This window comes from Oreochromis niloticus, linkage group LG22, assembly GCF_001858045.2.
Source record: "Oreochromis niloticus isolate F11D_XX linkage group LG22, O_niloticus_UMD_NMBU, whole genome shotgun sequence".
NCBI lineage: Eukaryota > Metazoa > Chordata > Actinopteri > Cichliformes > Cichlidae > Oreochromis > Oreochromis niloticus.
In genome coordinates this window covers 28232725-28248586 of record NC_031985.2, presented here as the reverse complement: position 1 = coordinate 28248586, position 15862 = coordinate 28232725, and the positions used below count along the sequence as shown (strand labels likewise).

General features: G+C 40.6%; 1 protein-coding gene across 1 annotated transcript in view; it reads right to left on the bottom strand.

Annotated features, from left to right (window-relative positions):
* The window catches only part of trit1 (tRNA isopentenyltransferase 1), a 43667-nt gene that overhangs the window by 17199 nt on the left and 10606 nt on the right, over nucleotides 1–15862 (bottom strand). Inside the window, exons 2-6 of the mRNA XM_013266346.3 lie at nucleotides 5782–5922; nucleotides 1954–2052; nucleotides 1410–1567; nucleotides 753–895; nucleotides 516–627 (exon numbers count right to left, since the gene is read on the bottom strand). Of these exons, the coding sequence (XP_013121800.1) occupies nucleotides 516–627; nucleotides 753–895; nucleotides 1410–1567; nucleotides 1954–2052; nucleotides 5782–5922 (653 nt within the window). The remainder of the gene's footprint in view (nucleotides 1–515; nucleotides 628–752; nucleotides 896–1409; nucleotides 1568–1953; nucleotides 2053–5781; nucleotides 5923–15862) is intronic.

Sequence of the window (15862 nt, the reverse complement as noted above, 5' to 3'; positions counted from 1 at the left end):
TAGTCATCTCAGGATTATGGACATCTGTAGCACAAGCCGTGGGAACAGAAACCCCACCAATCTGTAACTTTTATGTTTGTGAGGGGTAGCCAATCATAAAAGGGGAAAAGGCGGCAAGTGAGAAAGGAACCAATTCAAAGCCAGCATAAAAAAGGATTATTGTGAGTTGTTAATCATAAAAATTGTTCTAGTGCAATCCAAGAATACAATTATAGAGTTATCTTCAGCATGGAATTAAAATTCTTGAGGCACTAAAGTAATTAGCACAAAACACTAGACTCCCCTGGTAGCGTCAGATATAAATAGGCTTATCCCTTATTATTAATAATTAGTGGACATCCTAGAGTAATATTAGTCCCACATGAACATAAGTCTAAACACTGTGGGCTTTATCTAGAACAGCATAGTTCTTTGACATGAGAAAAAAAACAAACTAAAAAAACGTCAGGATGAACATGATCTGGTTGGTTGCATTCATTCAGGTGAGCGGACACCTCACCTTCTTATTTCCTTACCTGTTGTCCTGGATTTTCTGTCGATTGTATCGGATATGGAAGTCTCTAAGCTCCTGTATCACTCCTGCAGACAACATATCGTCTACACGAGCATCCAGCTGCTTGTCTAGAGCTGAAGGACACAGAAAACAAACGTAGATATGACAAATGTAGCATGAAAATAAAGACACATTCCACATTTCAAAGCTTGTTTTATTCCCCCACACAAAGAGCACATCTACAAATCTCTCTCCTTACCCTCCATGTCAGCATGCAGCCAGAAGATGCAGGGGTCTTTGTACCTTAGCGGCCCCCCAAGACCATCACCACCTTCCTGCCCCCTCTGCTCCTCCAGCAAGCGGCTATGTGGAATCCCCGTCTCTTTGTGGATTTGCAGACTCCTGTTGAAGTTTTAAGTTCAAATCAAACGCTTGAAATCCACGTGTACTATGAAGTTTTATTGAACTCCTTGTTCATAAGGCCTGGGAGGGTAAACTGAAATTACATAACAATCCGGTCAAATGAAGAGTACAATTTAAAAGTGGTGAGAATGTTCATTATTGCTGCACCAGGGGCATATCCTTCAGAAAAATGAAGACATGAAGCAAGAAGAAATACAAATAATTATGAAGAACAAACAATCTCTCAATCCTTTTCTCACCAGGATACTTTCAAAGTGAGCTTTAAAAACAAACATAAGAAAACTCTCGACCTGTTGAGATTTAAATCGAAACCAAACTTGTGGCTGTGCGCTGAGGTTAAGAGGAAAAGATCATCCTTACCAGCTTATATTAGAGAACTGGGTAACTTAACCTGAGACCAGAGTGCATGCTACACATCAAGGAGCACAACACATGCCCCAAAACAACATCCACATCACTAAAACTGACAGATTACCCTCACCAGCTGTATCACCTGGCTATCTTGCGCTTGTCATTTGGGTGCAACATGGCAGCCATATCGGGGTCCACCTCGGCCAGCCGTTTATGCAACTCAGCTCCTCCCAATTTCTCGAGCTCGAGCTTCCTGTTCGGAGACCCATCTCCTCCATCCCCCGGCTCCTCGTTCTCCTGCTGTGAGACAAGTTGTATTTGCAAAAGCTGCCCTTGAACACTGCCATTAAGCTCCTGCTTCCAAATCTTTAACACATTACAAGGTCCGTTTAGAGCGGCGCTTTGGGTCAGAAGTAATGTGCAATGAAAACAGAGATTAAGATGAGAAAAAGCACCCGTGGCAGTTTTATTAACAGTAAATGACTATGCAGCATGAAGAAATGAAACTAAAGTAAAATATTACATTATCTTCAAGCTGCGAAAGCTTAAGCACTCTGGCTTAATGTTGTTATCACAAGTAAAATGGGTAAAGATAATAAGACATTTATACATTTAAGAGATTAACAGTACAAACGACAGAAAGGACAGAGAGCGGTGTATTCAAGTTGAGCACCCATGACACTTACCCCGGTGTCCAACAGGACTTTCCACAGCAGAGACTCAATGTAATAGTTTGTTCCTCCAACAATGATTGGCAGTTTGTTCCTCTTGTGCATGTCATCTATGTTGGAACGTGTCAAGGAAGAAGTTTATCCCAGCGTATTTTGCATGGCTTAACAATTCCAGGACATTGTTGTGCATTCATGTACAATCTAAAGTAATTAAAAATATCATTATTGTTTAATTGAGGTAGAAAGAGTGAATACATCATATTCCTAATGAAAACTTGAAGACCTGTGATGACTACATTATCCAGTATTTCAGGAATTCTGGGTTTTCCCCTTTATGCTACTGTTGAAGTTAACAGCATCAGTAGTATTTCAAAACACTCAAATATTATTGGACTTAATGGATGGATACGTAAATTTGTTTGTATTTTTATTTCTGCTGCCAAATATTAACGCGTTATCACAGATTACGCCATCATCACGATTAACATGATTTTTAAAAAAAATTTAACGCAATTATCACATCTGGAGTGTAGAATGACTCAAAATCCCTGAAATGTTTCTGTCAATGCATTTTGGGCAGAGTGTAGAGTTACCTTCGCACATGCGCAAATGGGCAGTTGATCTGGTAGTGACGGGCAGCTGAACCAATCAGCTCAATTTGGAAGATGATAAACACACATTGGCTCTCTCGATGGGAAATTTGAGTATTAAAAGACTAACAAGACTGAACAGTCGACCGACATAAAGTATTATGCACATTGTGCAAGAAGGAATTTTCTTTTCACCGAAGCACTTCCAGCTTAAAATATCACATTAACACAATTACCAAGTGGATTGCAACAAACTGCAGACCTGTTAATGTCGTTGAGAACACGAGCCTTACACAGCTTTGGTTCCTCGTTTCAAGGACTTGAAGTGCCTCCTCAAGAGTGACAGAGACAGTGGATAAATGTTTACAGAGTTTTTTGTTAACATGAATGTTCAAGATGTTTAATAAACATGTTAAGTGCGTATATTTTCCCTTTTTCTTGAGTCTGTTTGCTCATGCAAAATGAAATGCGATTAATATAGAATAAAGATGAATGATATTTAATCGTGATTGATCAAAATTAATCCACAGTAACCCCGTAATGAATCTGATTAAACATTTTATTTGTTTTAGATCACTAATATATATTATATATTAGTGAATACTAATTTTTTTAAAAGTTGTATTTCACAGGAGTGAACCTGTGCTAAAAGATTGAAGAAAACTATTCAAATTCTCCTTGAATGTAAACACACATCCTTTGTGTTTTTTCTGCATTTACTTCATTATATTGCATAAATGTCTGTTACAAGCTTAAATATAAAGTTGAAAAAATGTAATTGCAGCCAGGCTATTGATCAAGTAATTACAATTAATCGCGATTAATTACAGAAAATTGTGCGATTAATTAGTTAAATTTTTTTAATCTATTGACAGCACTAATTTTTATGGTTAAAATTGACAACAAATCTGAATAAAAACCTGACTTGTATCTATGTTGCTATTTTGACTCTGAACATTTGTAGCCATTACTCAGTGGAGGTTTAGGTGAGAATCAAACAATCTGGTGTCTTAGCTCAACACAAAATACTCTTAAATCAGCCAGCTCCTGAGTACAAAGGTCGTGCCCAATTTGATGTCCAATTGCCCCCATGCAGGAACAGTGCAGGTAATAGTCCAGTAAATTCAGAGAGAGCAAATGGGCTCATGTTTCCTGTCTCCTGCATGCTCCAGGCCTGGATGATTCTCCTAACATCTGGAGTGTAAAATTTGGTTATGTCAGCTTTAAACTTCTTGTACTGTGTCATTTGAATAAATGTCCTCAGCATAAACATGTGGAGCTTTCCAATAAGGGAAAAAAAAAAAGCAAAAAAACTATGGTTATGTCTAGAAAAGAATTTAAAAATCTGTGTTGCAGAACTTTGATTCTGTTACCCCAGTAGGCATCTCATGACCCATTACACCTCCTGACCCCAGGCTTAGAGATTCAGCAGACTATTTATGGTCTGCTGAATGTGTTTCGGACTGTTGTGGAGAAAATATAACCAATATAAAAGCTTCCAGCTGGGCTACGGGAAACCTTTTAAAGACCAAACAGCTGATAGCTTTGAAATAAATAAATGTCAGAAGCTGTGATGAGTTGTAAACTCAATATTAACAATTTAGTTAACCAAAAATTATAGTGTCTCCTTTAAATTAGTACGAGAATCCAGCATTTTAACTGGGGCAACAAAAGACTGGAGGAATATTTTGGAGCATGTGACGTTCATTGGCAACAGGTCTGTAACATGATTGGGTGTAAAAAGACTGTTTTAGAGAGGAAGAAGTAATAAGATTATTTACAATTTGTGGAATAATTTCAGAATAATAATCCTTAATGTAAAATTGTGACATTGTATATCTTATTTACCATGCATAAAATCATCAAAACATTATGAGAATCTGGAGAAATCTCTGTGAGCAAGGGTCAAGGCCAAAAAATAAATAAATAAATAATACATTGGATGCCTGTGATCTACAGGCCTTCAGGTGATACTGCCTTAAAAATCGGCATGAATCTGTCCTGGAAATCACTGCATGGGCTCAGGATCACTGTCACTGTGAACACAGCTCACCGTGCTATCCATAACTGCAGGTTAAAGCTCCATCGTGCAAAGAAGAACCCGCATGTGAACATGATCCTGAAACACCATCATCATCTTCTCTGGAGCAAAGCTTGTTTAAAATGGACTGAGGCGAAGAGGATCATTGCATTCTGTTTTTATTTACATTTTCCAGCGTCCCACCTTTTTTGTAATTGTAATTTTAAAAATAGAAAAGCATAACAGGTCCCCTTTCAAAAAAACCTGCAGGTCACACAGACAGAGCCTGTGTGCCACACCTTATTCCTTCTCCCTCTTTTTCTGTCGCATCTTCTCTCATCTTGCACCTTGCCTTCTCTCCCCTCCTCCCTCCCTCTGGTCGCCTACTTTCTCCACTCTGGGATGATTAAATAAATACCCAACCAAACAAGATAAAGGCCCATCAGCCATCGTCACTCATCACTTGCAGAGGAGCGAGGGCAACTGCCGGCAAACAGCGAGGAAAATTAAGGGAGGCGAAAACAGAAAGAGGGATGGAAAACTGAGAGCAAACAGAGCCACAGAGGAGAAGGTCCAGAAGGAGAGAGTTTATGTGAATGGCATGTAGAGAGAAGGATTGACGGCTGATGAAGAGTCATTACACCCATTAGGCGTCTTAACTATCTTGCACGCTCCTTCCTCTTTTTCCTGATTTTCAGTTAAAATCCTCCAGCTTTACTAATCTGTATTCATCTCTTCCCGTTTCTCCCTCTTTCCCACCAGCAGGCTCGCGGTGCACTGAGCCTATTCTTGGAGTTACCGCATCCTCTTGCTGCGCTGGTGAGGGTGAGAGAGAGAAAAGCGAGTGTCTGTGTGTGTGCGTACATCCCATCCTGATCTATTAATACCCTCTCTCTAGTTATCGCCTCCTCTCTCCACATCTGTGTGACGGCCAGTGTCTGCAGGAGGGTGTGACTGCCCAGACTCTGTGTGTAGACTTACCACAGAGACTCCTCTATAAATACAGTCTCTAGTGATCTCTCGCTTTTCATCTTCACTGCAACATCTGCAGCAAGACACAATGACAAAACAAGAATACGTACACACTTACACAAATCAATTACTAAGAGTGAAATTAGTTCTTTCTCTGCAGTTACTACTTGATAACTGGGGTGGGGCATTGTTGTAGCATGTGGTGAGAGGTGTTATGGAAAACACTGCTCCCATGCTTTCACATGGTTTCAAAAAGGATATCAGTGCCACCGCTTTGTTCCTGAAGTCTACCACCGTGTAGGTGCTCACTAATGGGTCCACAAAGCCGATCATGTGATGTGTGCATTGGTTGCGCTCCTCAGCTGTCACCTTATTAGTGACAATGTCCAGGCCCTGGTACACCTGAAGGGACACAAAGAAAGGAATCAACAGGCAGGAAAAACTACCAGGTATAATGAAAATAAAAATAAATAGAAACCATTACGGGAGGTATTACAGGATAATTCAAAGGGTGAAGTTAAAATTCCTGGAAGGTAATTAGCATTGCAGCATTACTAGCATTGTTGAGGTTTCTTGTATAGCGTCATGTGCACATTTCTCATGCACATACAACCACCGGTCTTGAGGGAAAAATGTGTGTTCCCCGAGCAGTCGGCTAGTAGTTGCTGGAGGTTCTTAGGTGAAATAGGTTGTACCAAAAACCTCCTTGTGACAGCTTTGGTTACTAGCAGACTGCTGCAATCACCTGTAGTTTGCATGGAAGACACCAACATCTCCACAAACACTGACTACTAACCTACCCTCAGTAAAGCTTGAAAAAGTGCAACACAAACTGGAAACTGAGAATGCAGCCAACGTCATTCAAAAGGAACAACCTTGTACTCTGAAGGAAACAGTCTCCGTTTGCAGACAAGTAATCCTCCATGGAAACTACGATCAAATAGGATAATCTGCCTGCGACCAAAACAAAGCGCTGTATACCAGCGGTCCCCAGCCCGCGGGCCACGGTCCGTGAGTCGTTTGGCGCCGGGCCGCGAGAGTTGAGGCTCGGGTGTGAAATTTATGGTTTACCGGGTTTCCTTTTTTTTTTGTTAATCTGCTTTCATCGTTAACTCGGTTTCTCGGTATAAAAAGACAATTTTTTCTACATTCATTAAATGGGAAATATATAATTTTGTTCTTCATGAAGGTACCAATTTCAGATACTTGCTGCCTAGCTAAGTTACAGCTAGCTAGCTGACAGCACCCTTGTTGAGAAATAAATGCAACTCTCTGATTTTAATATCCGACCTAGTACAAATTGAGGGTAGCTTGGGGTGAAAGACAATTTTTGAATATGGTCAAATAATTTCACGTAATTACTGAGTAGTGTTATGATTAAAATCCCTAGGTAATAACTTCTAATGTTAAGAAATTGCTTGATAACCAATGAAGCAACTAGCTGGCTAACTTTAGCCTTCTTGTCCGCTAACATAATTAGCAAAATACTATATGACGCATAAGTGTTTGGGGGGTCTTGTCCTAATTTGGAGTTTGTGTTATGGTCTGCATTGGGTACCAGTTGGTAATTAGTGGACTTATTTCTAAGCTAACATTTGCTAGTGTTGGTCACAGCTGACTTAAGGAGCAGGAGAAAGGCAATAAGGCAAAGCACTGACTTCAGCCCAAGTCTCTCCCACAGAAATTAGTCCACAGGCTGTCAGAGGCCACCGAGATCGTCTGGAAAGGTCTCTTTTTTAAGTTACTTTAGAATCTATTCAGACATATCCAATAAAAAGGCATGTTATGTAAAAAAAAAACAACAACTTTGCATAGAGCATGCTGAAAACAACATTTCAAGCTATATTAATGTGCTGTAAGAAGGCAAGTTTATTGAATGTTCTCAATCTGAGAAATTATAAAACCCAGGGCAACACAGTAAAAATAGCTTCTATAAAACAAATAGGGTAGGGGATTGAAATCTGGGCTAGTATGAGACTGTGCGTGTATCTTTCAACGTCAGAAGCTGGTCACAGGGCTATTAAGGGAAAGGAAGGATGAGTGCTGTCCGTCTTGCATGTCAAATTGCTCTGGCCATCCCTGCAAATTATGACACGCATCTCCCGTCCGCTTTACATCACCCAGCGATGGAGCTCCCTCTTGGAATGTGACAGCTGGGTGTCACACAGTTGTCCGTCATGATTTTCACACTCGAACAGAGTTGAGAGTTTTATAAAGGGATATCTTGGGATACAGAGCACATTTCTTGCTAGGCTTCTCTTGTTAGAAGCCGTGTTCAGCCTTTTAAACTTCAAAGTCATTTTCTCCAGCATTAAAATGTCTGAGATGATCACGCACATCAAAAGCTGATGCGCTTCCTTTCGGTGTTTATGTGCACTCCTTCTGCAGTTACTTTTTACATGAACGGAGATGTTTTTAATATCCTCCAAATATGTTCACCTTCACATTTGTTTGTACAAACCAATTTTTTTCCCCCATTTGCAATTAAAGTTCAGTTACAGAAGTCATTTGATGACATAATATCTAATATTTTCTGGATCATAGAATAGGGGAAAAAAGAAACTTGAATTCATCCATTGCACAAGTGGGAGGGAAATTGAAGCGTATCAATAAGCTCGGTAATAATCAGACACAAAATAGAGACAAAAGATCAAGAGATGATTACAACTGGATCAAGTCATAAAATAACCTGAAAGAAAGGTGACTCATGACATTTATCGTTCAGCAGAGTTGGAGCTCCTGAATGATGCAGTTTGGTTTGCTGTTCCTTAGAGAGTTGTCAGGTCTAATAATATTTAACATTTTAAAGTTTTCTTGGGGAATTACTTCAAGTGAAGGAAATGTGTCCTGTCCTGGCTGACTGTGCTGCAAGCCCAGACACGGTTCAAAATGTCATTTTAATGGGTTTTCAATTAAGCTAATGTCCATTTAGGTTCTCAGTCATCTAAGTCATGGTAGTTTGAGTCCTTGAAAAGAGAGCAACCTTCAGGTTAGAGAAGATGTTTAACCTCTTATTATCTAAGGAGCTTCTTGAGCTCCAAAACAACTGATGGAACCTGAAGTCCCAGGTACTTAACCCCTAGTGTAGTTGTCTCCTTAGAGGTAGTCTTGAGGGCCAAGGTGTTAAACATCACACACCCCACATTATCATCATGCACCTGGAAAGGAATTTCAAGACTGCCCTATAGGTGGGTGATAGCTGGTACTCTAAGCTACAATCTCTGTCCAATGATGGTCATTCAGAGTGGGTGTACATGACCTCCTTTACTCCTCTATCCATCCATTTCAGTTCAAAAATATAAGCACTGGCGTCCTCGAAAGAGCATTCTTTCTCCTTTAGCTGTGGGTGTAAAGCCGATCCTCGTTTTATACTTGAGTTGGGGTACCGGGGAAAGCATTCAGCATCTACCTGCAGCGAGTGTTTGTTGTCAGATGGGGGCAGTAACAAAAACATCTGACACAACCACTCTATCTTACGAATAGCTAAAGTGAAACTGAATGTTAAAATCAATGAAGCGTCTACTGCGGCCACTGTTTTGCTTTTCACTTTTGATCTTTGACGATTTTTTTAATGCTTCTCTGGTTCCTGGTGAATGCCGCTGGCGCTCCCCTTCTTTATTACGACCTACTTATCAAACAATCAGCATTCAACCAACGCATAGGCCATCTGCATCCAACAACGTGGTTGGAATTTTGGACGACTGCACGGGAGCATGTTTGTGGGGGTGAAAACCCCTCTCTGCACGCTGTCCCAACAGAAACCTGAACGCAGATGGACCACAAATTGCATTCAGGAGTGCATGGTGGGACTCACCACGAGGATACTATATTTCTCTGTATACAAATAAATTCATCCGTAGTTCTGACTTTCTTATAAGACAGAAAAAGAGAAAAATAAAATGTAAAAATGGTGCAAAATAATGACCCAAACCCAAATAAAGGACATTAACATATGAGGTTTATAAAAAATGACCAATCAAATAATTTGCCATTGTTGCCTATTTCCTATACTTCTGAGCAGACTCGTCTTTTCTTACTACCCACTCTATCACCTCCTGACTCACTGAATAAACATTCTACTCATAAAACGTCCGACTCATTCAACAGCAAATCTTTTGTCTTGTAACGTTCATCATTTTTCATGGCAGGAAAAAACTGCTCCCAAGTGAACGTAAAGAGTGACTTTATCCATTTGTCCATTCATGCTAAACAAATAATACTTGTGTGTCCATTTGGGAGGGTGCTTTAGTCTTAATAGCTGGCTGTCTGCTTTGATTAAAGGCTGCATTTTCCTATGCTGAAATACTGAATAATAGTGTGTTTCACCAAGATTTTATTTATATATATTTTTTGAACTCAGACTTCTGGTTTTATGTGGACAGGATTTAGGTCTACTGGTAATTTTTGACTTGAAAGGGTTTCACAAAGTTTTCCTGGCATCTTCAGGGGGATTCACTTTCTGAGCACAATCACATACTCTGAATGGATGACAGTAGACTACACACAGATGCTGTGCAGAAGACATGGCCTCAGGGCTGTATTCATATGATAAAGTGGTGGTGGTGTGTGGGAGGGATGATATTAGCTACCACTGCTTCTGTCTTACGTGAAAGCTTGTTTGCCATATATGTACTGTTTATCATCAGCAGACATATACACCACTACTGGTATACCAATGTGTGGCAACGTAAAGGCAAAGCCAACTCTGAGTATCTGCAATGTGTGTTAGGCAACCACATCTTAAAGTCTTTGGAAATCTGCCGTAGGGATGGAATACCATTTTTCCCAAAGCTATTCCTTCACTTGATAGTTGAGAGTGTTTTCTAACATGTTGGTCCAAAACTTGGTAACCACACCGATTTATTAGTGGGACAATATTAATCGCTTTCCAATGTATCAGTGTCTGCATTTATAACAACTGATAAACCAAAATTTAAAAAGTAAAGAAGAGATGGGAGAAACACCCTCAATCCAAGTTTTGAGTGTTGGCACGCCATAGTTTGCCCATCAGAGGGAACCAAGCAAGATTTAGGCAAAGCGTAAACAAGTTAAAGAAAAACCACAACTACACATTACAGATGTCCTCGATTTCTTGTAACTGCACACACTCAAATAAGGTACAAATAAGGAAGTGATACAACTACATTCTAACTTCCTTACCTTTGCAATTTTTAGAGTTTTGGGGCTGTTTTTGTTTCCATTTAACTGCATCTGTAAGCTGTATTCATGAGCGTGTCTCGATAACTAGCTTATTGCACGATGATGCTTCCAATCGTTTTGCATTAATTTGGGGTAAAATATTCCAAATCTACTCGTCTTATATTGTGATTTTCACCCAGTCAGATTAAGCTCAGAATGATTAAGTCAGCACAAATTGAAGATTGCTGTTTTGTAATATCTCAAAGTTGTTTTTCTTTTTAGGAAGTATTTTGTGGTGCACGCCTTGCCCACATCCTCTTGAAACCTGCCTGACATTGCTACTAAGCATCTTTTTGTATTCCTGTAGCATTCAAAGTCAGCAACAAAATACAACTGTTTGTAACTTGACATACAGTACACATGTTAATCAATAGAGTTGTGCAGGCTATTGATCAAATCCTCGGTCAGAGACTGCGTGGATTGCGTGTACTCCAAATGTTCTTCATCCAAAAGAGGGGAGCAGTGCAGGGCAGAACAACCAAGGCACATAAATTATTTACGGCTTCTCTGCACGACACCACCCTCAGCCAAGCGAGAGTTGGATACAAGAGCGGATGGAAGGATGGATGGATGAAGGATATGAAGAGCGAATCAAGGAGGATGAAGATTTAAAGGGGTTTCTCTTTTTTTGGGAGGACAACAGCTTTAGAGAGATGAAAGGAGATGAACGGGCAGAAGAGGAGACAGAACAGCGCTGTGTACTTGTTACAGAGAACAGGATGCTCCCTGACAAATTTGCACACATTATCTACCAGCAGCCCTCCTGCTCTGTCTCTGACAAACACACTCACACAGATTGTACCGAGAGGAGACAGGATGATGGTTAGAAGGATGGCAGCATGAATGGTGAAAGAAAGACAGATAGATGCTCAGCGAGACAGCTGGTATTTCTCTGTGTGTATAGTAGAAAGACTAATAGAGAAAGACATACAGGGATAGCTGTGTGTCTCATTTTGAGCCGCCCCACCTAGCATATTAACACAACTTTGTTAGTCACATGGTGAAAAAACCAAAGACAACAACTCTGTATGGTCTATTTAGCACCCCCCCCCCCCCCTGCTTTCACTAACATCACAGGCTCTCTATCATATATATGAAGTGAGTTTCTCCCATCCATCCATTCAAAAACACATGTGATGATTCTAATTTTGCCTTAAAGAGGACATAGAGACCCAGAGAGCAAGAGCCAGCAGAAGTGTAGAAGTGTAAACAAGAAAAAAGAGAAAAGAGCCGCTTGAATGGAAGACATGAAGAGAGGGAAAAAAAACAATTTGAGGGGGAGCTGCAAATGAGAGGAAATAAAATCAGAAATAAATTAAGACTTCCAGTCGAGGCGGTGGAAATGAGCTACAAATTGGAGCGATGCTCAGGCTCAGAGTCATAAAGGAATCAAAGATAAAAATCAACACGCCTAATCGTGTTTACACGTCTTCTGGAGGAAACTGGAAGAAGATGTCACAATAAAATTGAGATTGGGTGACTAGCACAATCGGGCGTCTTCTTTAAGTAAGCATCTGAAATGATGGGGGCAAAAAAATTCCTCTATCAGCTGGCTTGGAGAGAGAAAAGGAGAGGCCGCTGTTAGAGAGACAAAAGGCTGACGAAAGGTAAAGGATAGATTCGAGGTGAGCAAATTGTTTGCCTGCAGCTAATGCTGGTCACATCTCACACCAGCTGAAGACCACACCAGAAAATCCTGTTTGGAGTTTTATACTCAAGTCCAGCATCTTCATAGAAACGCCCACATGCACACTTTACAGCTACTTATAAAGAGATCTCTTTGATTTTTACTCCAAACTGTCCCGGTCTAAATGTGTTAGATCACCCCGCATCACACACACGCAAACGTGCACACACTGTAAAGGGCATTTTCTGAGAAGTTGCTGATGAAATGCTTCACATATTGCACTCCTCACTTTCAGCTTTTTCCAATTTCAGATGTCATAATTCACGCTGATGCACTTCAATGGAAACCCAGCTAATGTGGGTTCAGCTGCCTACTCCTTCCTGCCTCGCTTTTAAATGGATGTGAGCATGTGGCTAGTGTGTGAGTAGGACAGGGGAGTGTGTGTGCGAGCTTGTATATGAGACAATGAGCTCAGTGTTCGAGCTCTGCGGAGCCTGCAGCCGGACTGCCTGGCCAACCTTATGCCCTGCACGAGACAGCTGTTCCTCTGCCACATAAAGGCAAAGGGGAGGCGCACGGGCAAATGAAAGAGGGCAAAAAGAAGACAGAGAAGGGTGAGGAAAGAATAAAGAAACACACACAATCACTCGGTGAGACACAAAATAAGACTCACAAAGAGCATTAAAGGGTAAAGGGAAATGAAACAGACCTTTCAAACTACTGTTGGACCGATGTAATGACTTTAAAGTATTGGCATTTCAATAATGTGCTCTCAGAATTTCCCTCTGTAATGATAGCTGCCGGAAAAATGAAAATACAGACATTTTCCAAATTTCCCGGGAACGCACCATTCCGATCCACTGAATTTGTTTCCGTGGCAGCAATTAATCTAAATTAGATGAGTCCATTTAGGAGCAAATGATGGATAAAGCTCATCTTGGTAGTTAAAAGTCTCATTTTCACTGTGCGGCATGGCTCAACTCCACTCACTCTTTTTTTTTTTTTTGAAGCACCTCGCTTGAAGTTTGAGGCAAGCAAAAAACAATACTAAGCTTACATGAAAACACTCCAGACTGCTGACTGGCAAGTGAGAGCAATCGAAAAGCAATGTGCAGCATTGGACATCAAACCCTGCTTCTGTAATTACTCATAAATATAAATAATTGATCCATTTAAATACAAAGGAGTGAGCCCCAGTCTGTGGAAGCCGTCATGTTGCCTGCGATATTGAATACAGTGGCCGAGATGGACATCACTGTTCCACCAATCGTGTTTTATGTAGAGAGTGGCCACATACATAGTATGTCGCACCAGGCATGACATACTATGTGTGACATACTATGTACCACCATGGTACAAATTTGTATCTGCAGCTTCACATTCTGGATATGAAAGATCACAGCTATGTTTTATCATCTTTCACCAAAGAAGTGAAAACCTGAGAGAGCGCAACCAGCATCTGGATAAAACGTCATCCTCTTCCTCCTCATCTCAAACCTCATCTCCTGAAATGAAGTTAAGGCTCTAACATGCAGATAATGTTGCACTTACATATTGTCAGCACATTAAACATGTGATCCTCCCGTCTCCTAACAACAGACAAGCGCTGACTAAACAACAACAGCAGAGGATCATAAGCTAACATTATGCCAGCTAATGTTAGGCTTGACCTGTGGCATTTCATCAGGAGAAGCTAAATACAGACATAAGTTAATGTACCAAAGTAAATCAGTCTCTCTCCTTTCCTTCTTGTGGCCACAATCTGATTTGTTGCTGAAAGCTACGCTTACTTTTTGCTTATAGGACGCTGTAGCTGTCTCTGTTATAAAGGCATGTCCATCTCCCATTAACAATGACTGGAGCTGTGCAAGTTGAGAGGCCAGCGGCTTTTATCTGGTGAATGCGAGCGACAGATACAGAAAATGTAAAGTCCACAAAGCAAAAGCATATCAAGCGCACCCTAAATTACTATCTGATGATGTGCCAATCACAGCTGTTCCATACAACGTGCTGCTTAAAATTTCCCGGATGTAGTCTGAATGAGAAAAAGCCAGAGATACGAGAGATAACAGACCATAAAATTCAAAAGCCTGGTGCAGTAGAGGGCAATGAGCTCGGCCCTCAAATCATCATCATCCCCTGTCTGGATGTGCTTTGGATTTATGGTAAATGCTGTTAATCGACAGCACCATATGTGTGTCTATGCCGCAAAGCAACACAACTAAACTACTGAACTGCCTGAAAGACACCAATAACTGCAATTTGTATGAAAACCTATAAGAGCTAAAAAAAAAATGCAAGTAGCACAAGATCAGTGTTTTATGTTAAATTTTTTTCAACTAAAATCAATGAAATATTGTGACAAATAAATTAAATAGACCAAAATAAATGTGATTGCAATTTTGGAAATAATTGTGCAATAACAGCATGCTGCTTTCAAATGCTGCCCCCACAGACATGCAAGTTACCCATACCATGTGCACTAATGATCCTTCATTCCATCACACACGTTGACTTTTGAAAAATTTCCCACATTCCTGAATTTTCTGGAATTTTTCACTTTCATTTCATCCTAAATAATCCCAGGCCAGAATAATCCCAGGAACAGAAGCTTTAAGTAAAGGAAGACGCATTTCATTCTGCACCTGGCTCCAAAACAAAGTAAAGTCCAGTCAAAAAAATGCCCAAGAGCGGCTGGAGGAATATGACCAACATACCCCACCCCACAACCCACAGGGCACTACCATAAGTCCAGACCTGTTCTAGGCACATTAAGTGGACCTGCACAATATTAGGTAGGCGTGGATTTTAATGTTGTGGCTGATTGGTGTAATCTCATAATCCTTAGGCTATAATTAAAGTTTGCAAAAGTCTAAATGAGATTTAAGTGATGCACGTTCATGCTCATAGTCCCAGTGAGAGGCTTATAAATGTTACATTTTACAAAAAAAGAAAATGATAACTCGTCACATCAATACCATTTGTTGCTAAAAGATAACTATTGGAAACTGTCAGAACAACACATATTATTTAGTAACACACGAGTGTTTTTGCAAATCAAATGCAGATCTAATCTGTGTTTGTGCTGCAGTTTGTATTTCATTAGCTCAGATTTCAGCGAGCCTGCGATGATGATTTAAAATCACACTTCAGCGCTCAAACAGCAAAGCGACAGCGCGCTAAACATTTAATACAAAAATACTGAAAGCTTTGATCAAAAACCAACAGCGGGGTCAGAGGGAAGCTGTCGATAACGGCGCGGTTCAGCCTCCTCGAGGCCGCGGCACATGCTCCGGCACATAGACTGTAAGCTCTGTCTCCAGGAATCCTTTCCTCGGTTACGCTCACAAATGAATGCTGCCCATTCTTTTTCTACCCCTTCTTTCCTTCCTTCCCCTCAAGGCACCATCCTTCAACAATTTATCCCTCCATCTTCCTCTCCTCTGTCTCTCTGTGGGGAATGGCCCAGTAATGCCAGACTAATAAATCATTCATGGCGTAGCCCCACCGCCCCCT